Genomic DNA, 23142 nt, shown 5'->3' on the forward strand with positions numbered 1-23142 from the left:
CTAACATGTCAGATTGCACAGTCATGTCCATTTTGTGACACAATCCTAATGCTTCGATTATATCATGTATTTTGAGTTTGAATTCTGTTCACGTTCAGTCACATAAACTGTGATTAGATTACTTGAACTTCCATTGGCTTCCTGTGTTGATGATGTTTCACATAAGACTATGATCTCAGGCCAGATGGGGGCAGTAGTCGACCATTGTGAATACAGTCTAACAAGTGCAGATTGGAAACACCATCATCACTTCAATCCTATACAGATGATACAGACTCGAAAAGCAGATATATACAGCATTGTTAAAATATTTTCCTGTGCTGCATTCAAGAGACATAAGAATGAGACAGTAGAAGCATCCGTTAATTTGGCCTTTAAAGTAGAAAAATGCCCCTGAACTACATTTTCTTTATCATTATTGCCAATGAAACAGAAAAATGAAGCAGAAATAATCCTGCAATGGTCCATGATACTGAGATAATGTACATTTTAATACCCCGTTGTTGGGTTCTGATCATTAATTCCTGTGTAACATTGAAATCACAGCAGTTACTGTGTGATGGCCACAGCTGTGGCCACACAACCATAAATATCAGTAACCCTCTGCACCCACACTACTTGTTTACACACACATTCCATTAAGTAAGTTTGCTACTTTATGACAGTACATTAGTTTTCTATTTGAAGTGCACACATTTAGTTAGCTTTTGTGCCGTCTTTGTTTCAGTATCGTTTCCTAATTTCTGTTCTCTTTGAGTTACTGGTGCTGCTGCTGCTGGGATCTGGGATCTTATTATTTTCTTTAGACAATTAGTCATTTAATTTGGTTTGGTTATAGATTGTGTGTATTCTAATGATGTAATTATCCTGATTTGCTTTGTTTGTAAATTAGCTGTTGTGTTTTGTGTGCAAAAATGTTAACCCCTCTTGTGTTTAGTATGGGCTGATCACCCAGTCTATAAATTCCCCTCGTGTTCAGTAGGTTAGGTCTGTTTTGTATTCTGTTAGTTTGTTCAGTGGGCTTTTGGACAGTTCTGTTAGTTTGACCTCTTTTATGGGCCCAATCCTTTATTACCTTTGTTTGAGAAATTTTGTTTGCTTCATACTTTGGGTAAATAAAAGCTCCTTTTTTGTAAAAGCTACCTGTTGTGCTCATTGCCGACTGACTTGGTCCCTCACATACTGGAACCTGAGAGTGAAACAACTGACATACGTGCATGCTGCTTCATTCATCCAGATTGTTTTTACAGTTTTAACACTTTAGAGGTGAGAGTCACATATTGAGAATTGCAGCACTCAGGTTTCATCCAATCATCATCCAAATAACACCGTGTTTAATTACTTCCATCACTAGCCTACTACATCTAGGCCTACTACTACTTTTTTTTTTTCTTAATCACATCCTGTTACAAACTGTATCTGATGCATCCTTGGTTTTCACAGCACTGATTTATAGCAAGGGGCTGCAACTGGATGTAATCCAAGAAATTAGGTCAAGGTGTAAAGGTGCAGGGAAATCTTTATCTCTAAATCTTTTTTTTTTTTCTGGTGGGAGGATCTAACTCAGGCTGACTCAGGGGTTTATCCATTTTAAAACAGAACCAGAACCATAGCCTACAATCTTTTTTTTTTTTCTTTTTTTTTTTTTTTTTGCCAAATAACATGATGATGTATAAACTTAAAGTCGGCTATTGGTGTGGGTTAGAGTCATTTAAAAATTCTCCCCCTCAGAAATCTCAGTCTCCAGACAGCACAACACCATTGTCACATAATACGAAAATGATTTTCTCTGTTTTAAGAGAAAAAAAAAACCATCTCTCTTTAATTGTGTGTAACATCTTCACCACACAAACATGGGTTGCGTGTCCGGCTGACGTCACAGTCGCCTTCGTCACTGCCGGAGGAGGCCGAGCCTTCCCGACCGAGCCGCCGTGTATGTAAACAAGGTCAGACACTGCAGCACGCAGACTAAACACCAGCTCAGACTCCTCGCGCGTCTGTGACCAGAAGAGAACCGCACTTTAATAGTCAGCAGCCCTGTGAGGAGCAAGGTAAGCTGTCCGCCGTCTGCACCTTAGAAAAGACCCAACACTGTGTTATTTGCGTTGTTGTGTAGGACGCATTAAAAAAAAAAACGACAATAGCAGGATACATGTATGAAATGTGTGACTGTACTGTATATAACACGCGCGCGCAGCAGTGGGCAGATTAGTTTGTAACGTGCAGAAAGATTCTCAACTGCATTCACAACAGACAACAACAGATTTGCCGCAAAGTCACACGGCAGGTGTGTGTTTATCTCCTGCGCAGTCATCAGCTGGCCCTCGAACTGGGTCGCCCAGACTGCAAAAGCTGCATGGTCATGTTTTATCACGACACCAATAAATCCTCTCCAACCAATCTGTTCCTACTTAACACCCATGTAGTCTAATTTCTGTGCACGCGATTGCGATATCCTGTCAATGTGTGTATGCAAATGTGACATTTTAGCAGTGTTTCTCAGTATAAATCAGTGTTACTGCGGACGTTGTGTTATATCACAATACACCAGCTGCATGCACATATAAAAGTGTCATAATGTTGCAGCTTTGTGGAGCTTGGCTGAGCTGCAATGCTGCAAAAATATATTTTATATTAATGAGAATAACTTCATTCACAGTCTAACTGGGACAGTTTGTGGTTGTGTTTAATGAAGCAGCAGATAGACATTAGTTGGAATTAGCGACATGGATGTGCAGAGGGGTTTAATTAATGCCAGTGAATTCACCCACATCATCCTTTTAGTCTGGGTTGGCATGAGAACCTGTTCAGGCTGGTTGTCCTGACTGGCTTCGGTGCCAGCAAGACAGAGCGGGCCCCTGTATTCCTCTGCATTGGCGAGAAAGTGAGGGAATGACTCAAAGAGGTGAGTGAGGAGGACAGAAAGAGAGAGAGAGACAGAGAGAGAGAGAGAGGGACCGACCAAGGAGACAATGAGGGTGGCAGCCCAGGCTTCACATTGGACGTGTGCAGGGCCTGTCACGTTTCCCACTGCTTTTTATTGCTTTGGTCCTGCTCCGGTTAATGATCACTGCTGGTCTCTGAGCCCGATGTGACCTCCTGTACGGCAGACACAATCCTCATATCTCACCAGCTATAATTTGACTTTATTAACTTGGTTAGTGGATCATTTATGGATTTGACAGTGCCAGCCAGGGCCAAGGGCGCTTCATCCTTCACCCACTTAAAAACTTGTTGTGGTCACCCTTATGACCATGTGAACTCTCCATCATGTGTTCAATGATTTACATGACATGACTGATGATGAGACAGTGTCGCCTCTGAGAGACCAAAACAGGTTTTTCACTAGAAAGCCATCCCCAACACAAATGTTTATTACACAGTTGTAAAATCAGGAAATTCTTGTAGATAAAAATAAGTTCAGAGGCATGACTTATAAACGGACACTGACGCAGACTGTCGTAATCCCTCAGACAGATCGTTCCAGAGCCGGGGGGGCCTTGATAGTGAAGGCTCTGTGTGCCTGTCATTTTCATCCTAGACTCTGTGACAAATGGCAGACCTCTGCCTGAGCATCTCAAAGAACATAATGGTTCATAAAGGGTTAAAAGGTCAGTCTGAAACAGGAGTGATGTGATGATGCAGCTTAGTCCTGCTTTAGAAGTCTAGCAGCTGTGCTATGCCAAGTCTGCAGATGCTTCAGGGTTTTTTGGATTGACACAGGATTAAAGGCTGCTACAGTAATCAAGGCGCGTGGAGGCAAAAGCAGATGCAGCGATTTCAGCATCCTTAAAATAAAAAATCTGTCTAATTTTATTGATATTTCTCTAAACACAATTTGCACAATCTTTGTGATGTCACTCTCAAAGCACAAGTTGCAGTCAAAGAGAACGCTGAGTCGGCTTAACAAATTGGTGACCGGCGAAAAGTTGTGTATATTCGGTGTAAATTGATTGACATCCAGTTTTTAATGTCGACTAAACAGTTGTGTAGGGAGGAAGCATGGTCAAATCTGTGGGCTTTATGGGGAGGTACAACTGAGAATTGTCCGCATCATCCGCATCTCTGCAGCAAAGGGACCGTGTAGATGGGGAGAAAACGTAGACATTTAAAAAATATGTAATCTACTGTCCTGTGTCGAGTTACTTTGACTGCAAAGGAGCAGAGAGTAAGACTAAGTAAGACACAGTCATGTGAATGTGATTATCTGGAGTCACATTTATTTGTGTTTCTCACTGCAGGAACTCTGTCAAGATGATGCACTGTTTTAACTTCATGCTGGAGCCGGCCAAAAACTTCACGGCCAAGATAAAGGTAACATGTTTTGGTTCACTCTACAGAAACATTGCATGTTTAATGTGCAAACCTGTTTTGCTCCCGGCGGCAAGGTTTGTGGGTCGCTCCGATGCTTATAAGCAGACGGTTGATACAACAACATTTTTTTTGTTTTACCCTGCCATGTGACAGCACGCATTTCTCCTCTCCTGGCTCTGTTTAACAAGAAACAGCCACAGTGTGCAGAGAGTTGCTGATGAGATGGATTGAGGCAGAGAGGCTGGAAGGGAAGGGTGTCTTTTGTTTCTGCTGACAGGACCAGAGCCGCAATGTGCATTTTGATTAGGCTGAGTGACCGACTGCTTTCTGATTTGACCTTATTAATCTCTAAGGCACACGCAGAGCAGCACTTTTGTCCTCCAAATGTCTTTCTGTCTTATCTTTTTGCTGAGAACCTTTGCAGTGTCCTAAAGAACATGACATTATTTTGTAGGAATCACACAAGAGAGCGAAGCGAGACAAGAGGGAGCCTCTGGATGAGGATCAGCTGTTCGTTGTGGATATGGCTAGAGACCTCAACCGAGTGTGTCAGGTACAGCACCTTGGCAACACACTGCATACAAGATAAACACCTGCTGCCTGTTATTGAAGGCTCTCAGGGCTGGCCTGTCTGTATCCAGGTTAAGCAATAATTAACTGAGACCAACTCACCCATCAAACCAGACATGATATGAAAGAAACCAATATTGGTTAAAAATCATCTTTCTGTTGGACCATTGAGTGTCAGCCTGGTAAAGTGGACATTAAACTCACATACCAAGTCAAATCAATGAGCCTGTCATCAGAAATGGTGCAGGGATGAACCTACTTTCACCAATCTTATGGTTCCGTCTCTGTTTCCCGCCCGCAGAGGTCAGCGGTCCTGGAGCACATCTGGAACCAGGATGACACCTGGCCAACTCCTCTGTGCAAGGCTTTCATCCTACAGTGGGCCTCCATACTGGAGAGCAAGGTGCTCATTAAGAAACAAATGATCATGAGATACCATCAGTATGTGTAGGGTTCAGAGAGGATCAGTGACTGAATATGTGTGTACCTGCAGAAGAGGCCCCTGCAGACTGATGGGTGGCCAGAGATGGATGAGGGCAAACTGCCTGATCTGATTAATGAGCAAGACCTGATGCAAGCCAAAAATGGGATCCTCAACTGGATCAAAGACGTGAGAGCTCAGCCTGAGGTGGGTTCACAGAGTTCATGTTTCTCGTTCATTCGACTGATCAGACTGATTTTCTTTCCCTCAGTCGTTACATGTTGTTACCATTGATCATTTTTGCAGGGAAGCGTGTGGCCTGGGGAACCTGTGGCCAAGGCTCTGGATGATCTGCAGTCAGCCTGGCGTTGGGGCCGTGCACCCAATCTGCTGACCGCTATGGAGCTGGTCATGTGGACTTTAATGCTGCAGCGCCCAGATAAGGTAAGAAGACCCATGTTATCACACACACATTGTGATCTGCACTTAATTAGTTTATTGTATCATATAACACAAATCTTCTTGGCGTGTTCTTGCAGGACACCATCCCACAGCAGTGGCTCATGTGGAAGCAGAGGACTCAGAATATTGGTTTGTCAATCAAAACAGAATTAGGTTGAAATTTATTGTGTATTGAAAATTTGTACACTCTTACACCACTATGAATGTGTTGTTATCTCCTTCCAGGTGGCATATCCTATGTTCCCCAACCAGGTGAGCCACATACAGTAGCTCAGCATTCATAATGAAAACCTGATGTGCAGTATTTCTGTAGTTTTGCATATATTCGGTGTGTTGTGAAATAGGTGGATAGTGTGCACAAAAAACAGCATGAGAGGTTGCTACACATTGAAATTTTCCAGCTCCAAAAATCTGGATTGATGCAACATTTCAGCCTGAAAGTTTTTTTTGCCATGCTACATCTATGTGAACAATAAAGAAAATACCACACTACAATAACATCCATTATTTTGAAACACTTAAACAAATAAATAAGGACTCCAGTCCATAGATGAAAGCAATATGCACTTATCATATATAGCTTTTCTGTGCATTGATAATTATTTTGCAATATCACCTTTTGTCTGTGGATACAACATGCTTTTACTTCACATGGCTGTTTGCCTGATGGAGATGTTGCAGGTTGAATTTCCTCAACATTCTCATCTTGACAGTATCCACTCTCCAGTCCATAAACACTGTTGCTATGGCCTACTGTACATATCCAAACCAAAAACACAGTTTTGCGATATGTGTAATACTAGGTTTGCAACATTATATTGTTTTCACTGTCATCTCTGTTTTTGCAGTGTGGGACTGGATCTCAGATGCTGCAGGTACGGGATTAATGTGTAATCAGTGTTTCAGTGAGTGTCCTCTCCTCTGAACCCGTCCGGTAATTCAGACCGTTATGTTTCTCTGTAGTTGAGGTGAGTCTGGATCTGGACACAGCCAACCCTGACCTGCTCATCTCCACTGATGAGAAGAGGATGCGCTGCGGCTTTCAGAGGAAGGATGTTCCCAACTACCACCAACGCTTCGACGGCTGGTGGTGCGCCGTCGGGGTGGAGGGCTTCGGCTCCGGCCGCCAGTACTGGGAGGTGGAGGTCGGCGAGCGGGACTGGCGACTGGGCGTGGCTAAGGAGTCGGCCCTGAGGAAAGGCTTCAAGTCGCTGAACACCAACACGGGGTACCTGACCCTGCGGCTGGAGAGGGGCACCGAGCTCAAGGCGCTGACCGTGCCCTTCACCTCCCTGCCACCGGGCCTCATCCCCCGTAAAGTGGGCATCTATCTCGACTACGACCACGGCCAGCTGTCCTTCTATGACGTGGACAAACACTTGCACATTTACACCTACAACGAGAGCTTCAACGAGAAGCTGTTCCCCTTGTTCGGCACAGTGGAGATCATCAAGGATCTGGTGATCAAGTCCCCAGCAGCTAAGACCCAGTGTCTCTGCTCCACGTCCTGTCTCTGGGGTTGAATTTTCCCTCCGTCACCTCTGCCTTCCAATTCCAGTAGACATCATGTTAAAGTATGATAAACCAGGTTATGTTACACTGTAATCAGAGATCCTGATGTAAAGGACCATCAATAGTTCCAGTACGTTACCACGCTCTGTGCTGCTACTGCTTCACTGTGATTGTTGCTGCCTCTCTTTCACTATAGTTATCACGTTGCCCCCCTAGAGGGAGTCTCTCTTGCTACAGCCCGTCCGCTAACTCAGGTCGGTGCTCTCAGCGTAGGACAATATACTACACACATCTCAATGGGCCACTTGTCAATGACTGAACCCACCATGTTGTCATGTTTCCCTTTGCTCACGTACATAATGTATTTTCATACATTTCAAACAAAGCCTCTAGCCTTTATGTAATGCGCTGTGCAATATTAATCCTGCAGTGAGAATGCACTATGTGAATAACAAATAAAGCAAATATGTGTCTTAAATTTTGGTCTGTTTATTGATGCAGGGGTACGGTCTATGCGGGAACAGACAAAATGGCTGAATCTTAAGGTGATGGCAATGAGAGCTGAAGTGTGTGTGGTGTGTGTACACAAACCCGGTCCCTGCAAGTTCACACTATCTTGGGTGAATAAAGTGGTGGTATCAGTTGTCTGCCTCAGCATCTTCTCTTGTTTCTCTCTGCTCACTATTATCCCTCCTTTCTCAGGCCTCCCATCTCTGCTCTGTCTCTGCTTGCGTACATACAAAGGTCATATTCCTAGGTCACAGAAAGAATCTGCAGCTGGCAGTACTCCAGCACTGGATTTTATAAATGATCTGACACTTCACCTCAGGTTGCAGAATAATGACATGAGTTCAGTTTGATTTCCTGGTAGTTTAGCAAATAAAATGGGACAATGGATTATTATTGTCTCTTATAACAAAATCATTTGATGCAATATGTCATAGTAGTATGGCATATGACATTATACCCCTTGTCTGATTCAATGTAAGTACATTTAATCAAATAATCAAATCCAGTTTGAGTTGCATATTCTCGACACAGATTTTATAGCATTTTACTTTTACTACTTCATTTTACTCCCATAACAGTTTACAGTGAATATTGTATTTAATATTCACACAACAGTTACTAATTCCTTACACTATCACTTTCCAGTAAGAGACCTAATGTGTTGAAGAGGTTGATGAATGCAACTTATCTGTGCTATAAGTGCTGTGTGGATTTTCCATCATTCAACCTGCCACCCCTATAGTTATTCATGGTTCATATAATAATCCTTTGTGAATATGATGTTTCAGTGAAGATTAAACCGCCTGACAGTGTATGAAAACATTATAATCAGCTCGACCGTAACAGCAGGAACACAATAAATAATGGTAGCCTGATAATCCATCCAATATAAATGTACATTATGAAAGAAAGGGTAGGTACTTTCTAAGTAAAAAACAAACAAAAAAACCTTTAACTTAAAACTATAAAGGTTAATATAAAAGAGGAGGGTTTGGAAAGAAGCAGTCCACATGCTCAGCTGAAGAGGCTTTAGCAGCAACCAATCAGAGCGCGCTGACCGTGGCACCTGTTTTCACCACAAATATTCAACAAAAAGAGAACATTTAAAATATTTTATAAATGATCCACGGGCCATTGTTAAATTTGTTTTTGTTTTTTGTGTGTGTGTTTTGTTTTGTTTTGTTTTTACTTTCATTTTCATTTGAAAAATATTTTACGACTAAGACGATGATGTCATCGGTGTGCGACGACTCCAGAAAGGGTAATTTGACAGAAAGACGATGACAACAAGTTTAAAACAGGCTTTAAAAACCCACTTTGGGTTCGACAGCTTCAGGACTAAAATACAGGAAGATGTTGTCAAAGCAGTCCTCAGAGGTGAGTCAGTCAGCCGCTCATTTATCTGCGCTTTACCTTCGTCTCTGTAGCTCTGAGCTAGTTAGTTGCTTAAACTTGCTAACAGCAACAAGGAAACTCAACAACATGTTGGAATTGTTTTTGCTTTGGTTACCATGGAGGCCGTAATGTGTGAGTCGTTGGTGTTTTGTGTGTGTGTTGCAGGTGACAAGGACGTGTTTGTGTGTATGCCCACTGGAGCAGGGAAGTCCCTCTGCTACCAGCTGCCTGCAGTGCTGGCTGAGGGGATCACGCTGGTTATCTCCCCACTCATCGCCCTCATCCAGGTCAGTCTCTGGTCTCTGTCCCCGGACCAGTCACTTCAATACAAACCCGTGAGACACTGCAAGGGAGCAGTCTGAGTTACACTGGCAAGAAAAGAGTGTGTGACCCTCTGGGAATGAGCTGGTTGAATGAACTGATTGGCCATTAAAGGGATAGTTCAACATTTTGGCAAATTTGCCTATTGCCATAATCCCTATAGTCATAGGGTTGGGTTCGTTACCTTTAATCGTAGGTGCATGTTGTTTTGAGATCTGCAGGGCACAGATGTGAGCTGCTTAGCAAACACAATGGAGGTGAACAGTACAGGTCCTATGTCCTTCAAAACTCATCAAATAGCCTACACAATGAATCCAACAACTCCAAAATGTCTCGCGGAGAAGTTGTGACCTGCACTTTCACCATGCTATGAAATAATAATGTAACATTACGAGAAAGGTAATGAACCTACTCCCTATGACTATAAGGATTATAGCAATAGGTGAATTTACCAAAATGTTGAACTATCCCTTCAAATGGGATCTGAGGTTAACCTAAGACACTTAAACAAATACTGCCCCTGAGATAATGTCACACAAACATTCACACTTCTGGTAGAAAGAGTAAGTGAACTCTGGCATTAAACACTGTTTAAACAACCAGTGTGAGCTTTGTGGTAGTTGTCCTGCTATATCACCCAACTTCTTGCTTCAATGTGGTGGACAGACACCTTTATCACCATTATCTTGTAATGTATCTTGAAAAAACAGGGTTAGTTACTTTCCCTGTGATGATGTCATGATGCTCCTTCCATATGTGTTGTGTAGTGCTGCATTCAGCTTTAATTCATGTTCGTGTTCACTAAGTATTATTACTAGTAGTGTTGCAGCGTGTCAAGCTGCAGACTTCAGGCACAGAGATCATATATGTTTCTGGGGAGCAGCTTCCTCCGCAGTGTCCCAATATGGAAATCATGCTCCATGTAACTCTACACCAGGATCAGATTTAAATATGGTAGACTCATGAACACAGACACCAACCTGCTCCGATGAGTCCTATGAACCTGTTATTACTCTGTGGTTCTTTCATGTGCTATTGATTACTCTGCATTGTGGTTCTGGAGTCATATTAGCAGGGTTTCAGCTTTTAGGAAGTGTAGCCACAGAACTACATCAACTCCAGTTGCAGTACAAACAGGTTGTCTGAGATGACTGCTGTCACCCTTACACTCTTCGGAGATCTTTGTCTTGAGAGGAATTATTTTCATCAGGTTTCTTGTGATTTGCAAAGTATCTAACTTCCATCTCCAGTCTTGTCTCATTGTTTTCAAACCCCAGTTAGCTTTTTGTTGATGGCAGTATCCAAGGGTTTCACATAGTTTTTCTACAGTGTAATGTTGACAGTTTAATCTATGTAGTAGGCTATAGACAAGAGCAATACAATTATATGTGTTATTAGTTAAAATAGATTGTGTAACTGTAACTTAGATGAAGATTTAACCACATTTTAGGACAAATGGACGTTGTTCCATGTGGTCCTTTTTTCTTTCTTGTTGCTCACTACTTGTGTTTTCTCTCAGGACCAAGTGCAGCACCTGACGGCTCTGAACATCCCTGCCTGCTCCATCAACTCCAAGCTTCCAGTCGGCGAGCGTCGTTTGATCCTGACCGACCTGGAGAGCAGCAGCCCGAAGCTGAAGCTGCTCTACATCACTCCGGAGATGGTGGCCTCTCCCTCGTTTCAACCGTGCCTGACGGGCCTGTGCTCCCGCGGCCTGGTGTCCTACCTGGCTGTGGATGAGGCTCATTGCGTCTCTCAGTGGGGTCACGATTTCAGACCGGACTACCTCAAACTGGGCGAGCTGCGTGCTCGCATGGCTGGAGTCCCCTGCTTGGCCCTGACAGCCACAGCGCCCAAGAATGTACAAGAGGACATTGTTCAGTCCCTCAGGCTGCGCTCGCCTCTGTCTTTTGTTACACCTGTGTTTCGCAGTAACTTGCACTATGATGTGATTTTCATGGAGCTGCTCCCCAACCCCTATGTACACCTCCATGCCTTTATTCAGAAGGCCCTGGCACTGGGCAGCGGCTCTGCTGGACAGGTGAGTGGACTGGGCTCTGTGTGGATGCTGTGGCTCTGCTGCTCCATCCTTAAATAATAGATCACATCTGCTTAGCCGTCACTCATCTGTGTTTCTATTTTTAAACAGCTACACTCATGTCGTGTTGGAGCAGCTCATTTGAAAAGAGAAAGAAAGACACAAAAATAATCACTGTAGTTAGACGGAGCATTTCTCTGTTTTATCTGTTAGTACTTCCATGGGCAAGGAGAATAAGATAAAGACTGTGGGATAAAGCAAAATGAAACAGAGACATACAATGATTGACTTCAGTTTGGTTTCTGGATGATACTGTCCTGTCCCGAACAGAATCCTACATAGGAGCAAAAGTAAAGTAATTATGATAATAAGAAAGGAATAAGATTTTTAAAAGAAAAACTTGGAAAGACTTGGATGTAATATCTCTGCAACTAGTGATGGAATAACAGTGGAGGTGGAACGGTTTGATAATGGTACAGTTCCCATTGCACCCAAATCAATCCTCAGCTCTTTGAATCTTTTCATCCCAGGATAAACACTAGGCATCTTCACAACAACCCTGTGGGGACTGTTTTCTTGAAAACAGGAGCAATTTAACGTGAAGGATTTTAACATAGCTCTGCATGTCAAATCTGAGGCTTCTCCAATGCGTAACTGTGACAGATGTCACGCCTCACTTTAGGCAAGTTCTCAGCCCTGAGCGCTCTCAAATGAAGGCAGAATATTTTATAACCAGACAATGAAACTTTTACCTTGAATGGCTCGGCTGGGGCTTGTTACATGAAGTCTTGTCTGATACTGAATATGGTGATATGTTTTGACTGATTGTGTTTGCTCTAAAAATGCTGGTTGTGTATTTGTGAACAGGGCTGTGGGATTGTTTACTGTCGGACGAGGGAGGGCTGTGAGACGGTGGCCCACCAGCTGACCAAACTTGGAGTCTTGTCCAAGCCCTATCATGCAGGTAGGAGTGTTTTCCTCTTGATGTGTAGGTTCGGTGTGGGAATGGAAAGCAGCAGGACCGCAGCTGATGTGTTTGACTTGTGCTAACGCAGGTCTGAAAGCAGGAGATCGCACAGAGGTTCAGAATGAGTGGATGGAGGGGAAGGTGTTGGTAATTGTAGCCACCATCAGCTTTGGTATGGGTGTAGACAAAGCCAATGTCAGGTGAGGCGGTGAGGTTTTTTTTTTGCTGTATTAGTTTCTCCATATACTAGATAGAATATGTAAATTTGTATGTGCTGATGTTTCTGCTCATCCTGCAGGTTTGTAGCTCACTGGAACCTCGCAAAGTCTCTGGCCAGTTACTACCAAGAGTCGGGACGAGCGGGGAGAGACGGGCTGCCCTCCTCATGCCGCACTTACTACTCCCGAAAAGACAAGGAGCAAATTAACTTCCTCATCCGCAAGGAAGTCGGCCGCAGACAGGTCAGCTCAGCAACAGGGCGGTCTAAGTGTAAGGAATCAGATTAACGTCGCGGTGTGTGACCATCTCTGAACAAATCGTTCGCAGGAGAAACGCGGCAGCGCAAAGGAGTCGGACAAAGCAGCCATTACAGACTTTGAGGCCATGGTGTCATACTGTGAGAAAGAAGGGTGAGTGGAGAAATCAGTGCTCACAATGTGTGTTTATTTCTTAAAAATCAAAGTAAGAAGGACAATAAATGTAATATCAAAGCACCATTACATAATCACTTTGCTTAAAGCAGAAGTAAGTGGTCCGGTCGTTTTCGCTAATGCTGCGTTCCAGGCAGGCTTTTGAAATCGTAAATTACAGCTTCAAGTCACAACTTACGACTTTGTAGCGTCCCAGGCAACCCACTCGTGTTTTTCCGACCTGTTTTACCGGTGAAAGTCACTATAACGGCCACTCGTAACTTCCGACTGGTGAACTCGTACCAGATCGAACTGGTACGACTTCACGGTCGGAAAAATACGAGTTTCCTTGAACGCACCATAACAGTCCTCGTCCCTACGTCGCCACATTCACGGCGTCCCTTGGCTGCACACACAGCCCTGCATGCCGTTCCCTCTCCTCATTGGATAAAAACTGTAGGATACGATAAATGTTTTCTCTTCGGCTCAGAGCAGAGCAGAGTGACTGACAGACCCGTGTTTCAGACCAAACACTCTATGTAAGTGATTGCTGTCGGAAGATATAACTATTTAAGACTTATATTAACACAAATATATCACTTACTTCTGCTTTAACTACAACATGCAGTTTTATACATTGTACATTATACACATGTACACGTTAATGTCCAGCAGAGGGCAGACTTGATCTCTCTTTATGCTTTGTTGCATTGAGTGTGCCAAGGAGCAGCTTCAGCTTCCTTTTCATTGGTCGATCTTACTGAACTCCCAAGTGGCTGCCAACTCTCATACCTTTACAATGACACATAGTCGGGTTTAGGGAAACATTAACAAACACATTTGGCCTCTTTCTTCAGATCTCACTGTACAACCCGCTCCATTATTATTATTTTTTGGTAAATAAATTTCCTATTTATATTCCTCGTATTTTTTCATCACCATTATTAAAGTTGCATTTGGTGGTTGGCCCTGCCTTTTCCTCAGATCAGAGCCACTGTTGTTGCCCTGTTGTTGCTCAGGGATGCTCCATGGAATGTCGATTCTCCTGAATATCTGGCAGCTTTGGCAGGTGTGTCTTTGGCAGTCAGTCAGGACGTCCCTCTGTGTTTGACAGGTGCTTTGTTGAACAAGGGTTGGGACCTCTTCAGCACCACTGAACACACCCAGTATGAAGCTTGAATATTTACCTATAAATTACATGACCATGGCTCTCAATAGGATTCGATAGGACTCCACAGGTTTCACTGTGCTCCAGAGGGCTGCAGAGTTGTGTTTTTTTTATTTATTTTGGTGTACCTGCACCATCTCCTGCGCTTGGATGCTCGATTATAAATGATTATAATAATTCCTTGTTTGCGCAGCACATTCGCTCAGATGTTTGATCCCTTCATCCTGGTCTTACGACAGCAGCAGCAGCAGGTCAGGCAGCTCAGCACCATCATGAGCAGGACCACCACTGCGGGAGAGAAAAATCGACAGTATCGTGACCAGTTCAGTCTTAAATAAGTAACACAAGGGAGTCAGTTACGACAGGGAGCGGACACTCACAGATGAAGGTCAGCAGGACGGAGAAAGCTCCCACCTCTATAGCGTTGGCTTTGGGCAGACCCTGCAGCTTTACCCATATCCTGTTCAAAAGGTTCAGCGTCTCTTCCTTGGGATCCATCCTCGTGACGCAGCAGGGACAGGGTGGTTGTGTTTACACTGTTAAGGTCAGGCGTGAATATGGTTTACACAGTATCTCATTTATTTACCAGCGTTCAGTGTCATCAGGATATAACCTCCTGTTTGCTCGTCACTGATGCCCTGAGTGGGCGAGGTGACACCAGCACATCATTTCTGCTCTTTATGAACATGAATACGTTTTGCTGACTAACCGTCTCTACATAATTGTGCTTTTGTGAGAGAAAGTGGGAGGATTACGATGACAGGAACGCTGGGGTTTTACTGCCTCGGGGTGAACTGATGTAAAGCAATGCAATGTTTCCATTCCAGTTTGTGTGTGTGAGAGAGTGAGTATGTTTACCAGGGTAATGACACAGAGGGTGCTACTAGTGGTTTAGGGCGTTAAGCATTTTTTTTTGTAAGGCCACACAAGGAAAGTGACAGTGGCAACATGATGCTGATTGATAGATGATATTTCTGCACAGTTGGTGCTTGGTGGGCGTTCCTTTCTTTACTTTTTCAAACTTAAGATCTGAAGAAAAACAATTCATGTGTGTTTACCTTTTAATATGACTTTTCTGTTTCCTGTTTACCCACCAACTCAAACTTTTCCACAGTCTCTCTGTCTCGCTTAGTAATGAACTTTTATTATGTACAGATGTTATCCAGACATTGAGAAACCACGTAGACGTGCAGCTGCCAAAGTGTAACTCTGAAACTGCAGCCGCCCCCCACCTCCTCATTTTAAAGCAGACTAGTTTAAATTTCCTCCGTGTGTTTTGCACACAGCAAGTTGGTATTTTCAAATGCATTCCCGTCATTCTTCCCCTTGCCTGCAGTATTTCTCAGGTGCTTTGTCTCTGAAACACACACGTAAACACACACAGACGCGCTCAGTGTGAGAGGCACTTACCTATGAGAGTCTTTGTTGTTTTCCCAAGCTCAGACAAGAGCAGACTAACTGGCAAAAAAAAAAGATAAAAACACACATAAGCAGCAGACTAAGTTGATGAAGAGGAGACGGTGATGAACATGGTATTTCTCTCCTGAAGGAGTTACCTGCTGAGTGTCTGACTCCTGTAAGTCATCCGGAGGAGGAGGAGGAGGTGGAGGCAGAGTGCTCAGATGCTGCCTGAGATCAGGGATTAGGGTTAGGAGGGATAATTCCTCAGGTACAGATGATGTCTGCACGTGGAGTTGTGGAAAAAGTGAGATAAACACAAACCAACCCCGGCAGCCACTGCTCCTCTGTTCTCCTTTTTGAAAAAATGTCCTCTTTATCTCTTCTGCTCTTCCTTCAGTGTGCTCTTCAGGCTTGCTCTCTTCTTTTTGTTATTGTTTTTGATAGTGACACACACAGATACAGAGTAGTTATCCACTCTGCTCCTGACTTTAGTTTGTCTTCTCTCTGACGCTCCTGCCTGGGAGTGACTGTTGCTTTCGCAGACTCTTTGTTGTGTGCCTCTCTCTGTCTTTCCCCACCTCCTTTTGGTGAGGCTGCTCCTCTCTCTTTCATGGCTGTGGAGACAGCCTTTCCATTTCCAGCAAGGTAGTTAGTATGTTGTTGAAGTGGCTCGTTTAATGAGCTGCTTCCCAAACACACACTCTCTCTCTCTCTCTGTGGTTGCGGTGTTACATAATACTTGTTCTGATAAAGGAGCGTCAGGCTTTTTTGTAGAAAGAGTGGAAACAATCATATGTAAAGCAGGGATCAGAAAGAAAACCAGAACATACAGCAACTAGGTGAGCTGTTATAAATGAAAATGTTGCACACACCCCAAAAAACCTCAATGTGTGGGGAAACATGAAAGAGTGAAAATCACCTCCCTAATTAGGATTTAATTTGTTCTAATGCATTCTCCATATCCGTACATCAAAAGATGAAAAGCTAATAGATCTGTTTATTAGCTTTTACAACTCTGATTGCCAAGCTGTTGTATTTTTGTGTGTCAAATGACAAGGCAGCCCTGTTTGGCTTATTTCATAATAGAAACATTGATTGTGGTCAGTGTGCCATGGTTACACAACATCCAATAGATCAGTCATGCACCAGATAACCTCTCCAAACAGCTTCTGTATGATGGAGAGGCACACAAAAACATCATCAGTCTTGACCAATTTGAATTAAATTATGATGCAAACAGCTTTGCATGGTCTTGCATCTCACTTTCCTGTCCTTACATGTATTTAGTTTCTAATATTCAGTTTTTCCTCATCTATCTCACAGTTGTCGCCATGCCATCATCTCCAGTTTCTTCGGAGACAAAGCACCAAATTGCGCCGGCACCTGCGACTTCTGCCGTAACCCTAAAGCAGTACGCGCCCAGCTGGAGAAATCGGCCGTCCTCAGAACCACGACTGGGGCAGCTGAGAAGCCCAAAGGACCCTTCGGTTTCCAGGCCAGTCTTTACGGAGGAGGAAAGAAGGGCTACGGCTTTGAGAGGCAGGACAAATTTAATCACTTGGTCTGAAATGCTGATTTGATTTTGTCCCATTTTGGATGTTATCCTTCTTCAGTGTGGATTTCAGAGCCACATAAAGCAATATTGAACCTACTGACTATCACCAATGTCACACCTTGTAGGCACGATGAAGAGGAAGATGGTGATGGGAGTGATGATACCATGCATAGAAAAAAGGAGTTTTCCGATCTCTTCAAAAAGCAGATGAACCTACGGAAGGTGAATCATTATGTAATGATCTAATATATAACTGATACCATGTAACACTTATAGAAGTGTGAACTAAATCGGACTAGAAAAACAACTCCAACATTGTTTGTCTCTACATCTGCTCGCCAGCTGCGGGCAACAGAAAGGCAGGGGCTGCTGGGGCCCCCATTGTAAATCGCTCCCACATGTTCAGGGAACTGGCAAAAGACTGAAGGAAAACTATTCCTCAGCAAGCCCAAGTGGAGGTTGGCCAAACAGTTTACAACACAGATAAATGAAAACAGGAATGTTGTCAGAACTGTACGATAAATAGGAGCAGAACTTAAACAACAAAGCAGTGATGATGGTCATGGACGATTAAGAGACTGTGTCACTTCACTCAGAACTACAATTAACTATTGAGGGTGTTGTATTGTTGAAAGTTTATTTCAATTATAAAGCAGGTCTAGGTTCTATATTAACTCACTCAGAAAATAGTCAGCCAATCAGAGGAGGGGCTCAGAGCCGCCTCTCTTCTGATTGACTCTTTGGCCTGTCATTTCTGATAAAAAAACAAAACAAAAAAACAGTTCAATTGTTTTTTGTTGTTTTTTTTTTTACTTAAAACCATAAGTCAATCTTGTTGTGGATCAACAAACTGTGTCTAATATGGGACCTTTGCTAACACTGAAGAGAATTACCAGATTAGACTGATGCTACATCCAGGATAATAAAAAAAACTCAGCTCTTACAGGCCTAGAAGATGATAATATAAATGTCTTGAATAAAGTATGACTGGACAAAACTGAACGTATGGATAGACAGGTGAAAGAGACAGACATTTTAAATCTCAGCTCTGCTCTGAAAACTCGTCCCTCAAGCTGACATGAGGTCTGTGTCAAATGCAACAGATACATTTAGTTGTGTTCATTTGGCCGTAGAGCAGTGGTTATGTTAATGGTGAATCTGGAGCTAAGCCATAATGCAGCAGGGATAGGGGAAGTGTGTCAATCAAGTTCAAGTTCACTTTTATTGTGTCAATGTCACTTCTCTAAATAATACTAAGAATAATAATCACCAAATCAGATGTGCATGTGTTTGATTGGAAGTTCCTTCAATATCGACAACTAACTGCTGACCTCTGTCTGTGCTCGTGTTTCTTCAGGGAACTGACGGTCAGAGGGAGGACTTTGTTCCCCCAGGTAATATAAATAAAGAAGCAAATCATCATTGTGAATGAATCTTCATTCTGTCGTGTACTTTCACTTAAGCGACTTGTCCTCCTGTGCAGATGCCAGCTGCCCACTCAGAGAGGCCAGCAGCCAGAGGATCCCCAGGCTCACTGTAAAGGTACAACGGAGCACTTGAACGCCACAGACACATTCCTCATATATGCTCCATTCATTAACACGTCTACAGGAATTCAGTGACTCATGTGTCGTGAGATGTGAAGAGAGACATTTCAGCAGAGCGATACAACACCGCTATCGTAAACATACAGAACTTCTACAGCATAGGAGAAGACATGGTATCAGAATAAAATGATAGACTAAGACTTAGTGATGACATTTTGTAGAGAGGAGGGGAGAGTCCTCAGCTTCAGTATCTGAAATGAGGATATTTGCTGTTCTATTTAAAAACACTGATGCACAGTAATTACTGAGAATATCTGAACTTTGGTGTAAATTGTGTGAACATATCAACCTGTATTGTTGTATTGTCCTGAATGGAAAACTGGAGATTTTTCATTCATGTATCACTTCATCATGTATCAGCATCAACATCTTTTATTTACACTCACCATTTTATCTTATCACTGTTATTTTTAATCATTCAGAAAATAAATGTCTTATTTTAGGCCAGAGAGCACTGCCTGTGCCTTTTGGAAGAGGCGCTACATGGCCACCAGGGGGCAGAAGACACATTCAAGTAATTCTCCAGACGTTTCAAGCATCTTTCTTTAGACATACTTCATTTTCTGAAGGACAACGAACACCGTCACCTGACATTGTTCTTTGTCCTTCTACCTCTCAGCTCTGACACTCTGTCCATGGCGGTGGCTCTCGAACACGAGGTCTTCAAGAGCAGCAAGTCGTCCAACTTGTACAAAGCCGCCGTCCTAAAGAAGGTAACCACCTGACCGTTCAGCTGTTGCTATAAGGAAGACAAATGCCTGACACATCTCTTATTCTGAAGGTGTCAGAGATGAAGAAATCAGCACCTCCGTCGACTGGAGGAGAAAGAGACAAGACGGACGGCAGCAGTGAATCCAGAGAGGTTGAGTCTAAAGTGAAAGGGGAACCATCCTCCTCCTCATCTTCTTCAACCTTTCCTGAGGAGCTGCAGGGGTTCACATCTGCATCTGAAGTCTACTCGGTAAGATCTCTTCAGTAGACATGTTCTTCAGCTAGTTTAGAAGCAGGTATTGTGGTTTCTTGCAGCTGCAAACTAACTTTCTGATAAAAACCTCTATCTGTTTTTCCATAATTCCTCCAGATGAAGCGTAAGAGGGTAGGGGCGGGCCTGAGGGGCTCATCCAACCCTTTCCAGACCGCCAGTGAACTGCTGAAGTCCTCCATGTCGGACACTGCTTCTGACAAAGGGTCAGAGAGTGGAGGGTTTTACAATGACAGCTCAGGAGGCTGTGGAGAGCCGTCTGCCAAGGTGAGAATAAAAGAGACAAACACAGAGACGTCTTCGGCCGTGACATCGTCCATCAGAGCCAGAGCGAATGCAGTCGCCGCCTCCATGAACAACAGCCCGACGAAGGGCGGCAAAGCCATGAGCAAGAAGCAGCAGAAGCTGGCAGAAGCTGCCAAAAGCTCCCGCAACATTTCCCAGTACTTTACAAAGAAGCAAACAACAGAAAAAAGCCAAGAGGAGCCAGAGATGCTGAAGGAACTTAATGATACTTTACCTCAAACTACCACTGTGATCCCCGAGGAGAACACCTGCCAGCAGGAGCACTCGCCTGTCGCTGAAGAAGCTGTGGAGGGAAGCCCTATGGAATCAGAGACTCAGAGTGTGATGCAGGAAGAAACACAAAAAGAAGTAATACTTATAACTGATGATGATGAGGAGGAGAAAACGACAAACACAAAAACAGAGACTTCAGAACCGGAGCCGGTTCTGGAAACATCAAAAGAGGATACAAGGTCTGCCACAAAGTAACTACGCTATATTTTATGACGACTTTGCAGGAAGAGTTGTCTTTTATAAACTGTCTTTTTTCTTTTTACACTTCACAGCCAAAACAAAGCAGAGGAAGAAGCTAAACCAGCTCTAATGGAGAAGGTAAGTGTCTGTGTCCTCTCCACTTTTAAGACTCATCTCCTGTCCAGTAACTTAACGACGATGCATCCCGTCCAGCTGACTGGTGACACGGAAGCCAACGGAGAGTCGTCTCCTACGGCAAAGCGGAGCCGTCCCGCCAGCGGCAGCACCAGAAGAGTGACCTTCAACCCCAACGTGCAGGAGAGGGCGCTGCTCCCGATGGAGGAGCCGCCCAAGCCGGTGACGCTGAAGGAGGCGGCCGACATTGTCGTCCGCTACCTGGACCCGTTTTACACTCAGGGGAAGTTTGCCACCAAGGTGAGAGAGGCGATGATCATTTCCTGTCTGCAGAGGAGCAGCAGTGTGAAACCAAGGAACGGGTTCGCACCCGTTTGCCGGTTAATTCTCAGCGGTTGTTTTCTGGTGTTGCAGGAGCTCTTCAAGTCCTTCGCTCGCTACCTGTCTCACCTTCTTGCAGAGGGAAGGAGTCGAGGAAAAGGCCAAGGCAAGCAGGGGATACATCCATAAAATAATAATCACTATCCCACCTTTGCATTGCTATAAACCAGGGGTGTCAAACATGTGAAAAGGAAGGTCCAATCCAGCCAGCAGGATGAATTTGCCAAGTGTGAAAATTGCATAGAAGACAGAAGAGACAGATACTATTGTTGAAATTGTGCATATTTATCTCAAAAATCTTCAGTTTGTTCATGATGTTTTGTAAAAAGATAATTCATTAACTGTAAACATCTTCATAATTGAATTGAATTGGATAAACTTTATTCATCCTGAAGGAAATTCTTGATGCCAGCAGCCCATGTATACATTCATTCCAAACAACACGACAATAGACAGAATGAATAGATAAACAGACAGACAGTACCTTTAAAATATATCTAAAAATGCTGCTAATACCGATACTGATGGCTAAAAAGGTGCTATTAGTGTATAATGTACTTGTACTTGCACTAAAACAAAAGGAAACATTTAGAGTTCTTGTTATTTATAGGTTATTATGCTGTTATTTTACTGGTCAGGCCCACTTGACATCCAGTTGTGCTGAATGAGTTTGACACCCCTGCTATAAACAATATATCCTTCTCTAACGTCCGTATTTGTGCCCACAGTTAAAGCAGAAGCCAAAGCTCTCATCAAGAAGTTCTTCAGCGGAGTCAAGCGCTGTGAGAGCGAAGAAGACTGGAAGCACCTTAAAAGACCACAAAGCTGTAAAACCACAGAGAACAAGGAATGATAGAAAGGGAAACATAGCCATTTTTTTAAGGGCCAAACACTTCCTCTTTGTCAGTGCCTCTTGTTCCATGATCTCAGGCTTCATCACAGATGCCTGCTGACCAGATTTATGGTTGATTTGCTGCTAGAAGTTCTGCTTTTTTTTTCTCCCCCAGGCGAGCTGCTACTGCTGCTACTGTAGTTTTTGTCAGTAATCAAGCAATAAAAATATGAACAGTAACAGCCTGGGAGAGCAGAGGTAGCTCTAACATGACAGGTGTTCTTTATGTGTCAGCCAATTCATGGAAAATTGTGTACACTTCAAATTCCTGATGACCAAAGCAGACAGTTTGAAATCACCAATCAGACTTCATATCACTTCAGTATGGTCATACTTGATGGGACGTTTGTGGTGCTGCCCTGTTTTTTATTTTACAACCTGCACTTACAGTAAACCTGCAGTCAAGCATGATTCAAGTCTCTGCAAGATGATTTTCATACAGTGCTGAATAGCTACGGTGGTTTATCCTCTGTGGACCATGAGCGTCTGTCTGAACCAAACCATTTGACGATCTACTGAGTAGCTGAGGTTGAGGTGTTTCAGCCTGGACCAAGGTGGTGGACCAGCCAAAACAACAACCACTTCAACCATCCATAGAGCCTTAGCAGCAGCATCATCAGCTGGAAACACACGGTGCTGGTGGTTGACAGTAATGTGAAGTACACACATTCTTTTAAGTAAATGGAGGTAAAACGTACAAAAACACTGCAACAGTATTTTAATATTTGCCAGAAACCAGATGATTTTGATTATGTTGTCATGTTGTTTTTTATTGCTGCTACACATTTTGTCTTTGGCTGCTGGACTGCAGAACAGAGAGCAAAGTGAATGGACAGAAAAAACACACATACTGTATGATTTAAAACTGACACATGTTTTTGTTTATTTAAACTAAGCTCAGATTGGTCGTAGCTCGTCTCTCAGCTTTAGCACGAAGAGATTTTATGCTGAGATGTTTTCTGTTTTTTTTTTGTCTTTGTCTTTGTGAGCTGTATTATTCCCAATGAGGGAAATCCTATTCATGTTTAGTGCCTGTCAGGACTGTGAGAGGCCACAGCTGCTCTCTGGAGACATGAGGACAAACCAACCCGAAGAGGACTGGAGGCGCTGATGGACAGAGACT

At 43.4% G+C, this 23142-nt stretch overlaps 2 protein-coding genes and 1 long non-coding RNA gene across 3 annotated transcripts; 2 read left to right on the plus strand and 1 right to left on the minus strand.

The window, feature by feature from the left end:
* Window positions 1–1964: 1964 nt before the first annotated feature.
* On the plus strand, window positions 1965–7757 carry LOC146983168 (butyrophilin subfamily 3 member A3). The gene is made up of 10 exons (XM_085784617.1): window positions 1965–2051; window positions 4242–4314; window positions 4769–4867; window positions 5186–5287; window positions 5378–5512; window positions 5612–5749; window positions 5845–5896; window positions 5993–6019; window positions 6616–6642; window positions 6731–7757. The coding sequence occupies exons 2-10, from the start codon at window positions 4255–4257 to the stop codon at window positions 7288–7290; spliced, it is 1200 nt and encodes a 399-aa protein (XP_085640743.1). The 5' UTR covers window positions 1965–2051; window positions 4242–4254; the 3' UTR covers window positions 7291–7757.
* Window positions 7758–8948: 1191 nt separating this feature from the next.
* On the plus strand, window positions 8949–22430 carry recql5 (RecQ helicase-like 5). The gene is made up of 19 exons (XM_085784624.1): window positions 8949–9166; window positions 9350–9471; window positions 11025–11546; window positions 12411–12507; window positions 12599–12710; window positions 12809–12971; window positions 13057–13139; window positions 17032–17247; window positions 17389–17485; window positions 18621–18657; window positions 18747–18805; window positions 19314–19384; window positions 19490–19583; window positions 19652–19831; window positions 19952–20610; window positions 20704–20749; window positions 20825–21046; window positions 21161–21233; window positions 21856–22430. The coding sequence occupies exons 1-19, from the start codon at window positions 9070–9072 to the stop codon at window positions 21978–21980; spliced, it is 3075 nt and encodes a 1024-aa protein (XP_085640750.1). The 5' UTR covers window positions 8949–9069; the 3' UTR covers window positions 21981–22430.
* LOC146983170 (uncharacterized) lies at window positions 14407–15960 on the minus strand. The gene is made up of 4 exons (XR_015036308.1): window positions 15864–15960; window positions 15718–15765; window positions 14688–14806; window positions 14407–14595 (listed from the first exon to the last, which is right to left on the minus strand). It is a non-coding gene; the product is annotated as an uncharacterized LOC146983170 (long non-coding RNA).
* Window positions 22431–23142: the final 712 nt, after the last annotated feature.

The sequence above is a fragment of the Trachurus japonicus genome, chromosome 8, assembly GCF_045865225.1.
Source record: "Trachurus japonicus isolate A0001 chromosome 8, Traja_1.0".
In the NCBI taxonomy this organism is placed as follows: Eukaryota; Metazoa; Chordata; class Actinopteri; order Carangiformes; family Carangidae; genus Trachurus; species Trachurus japonicus.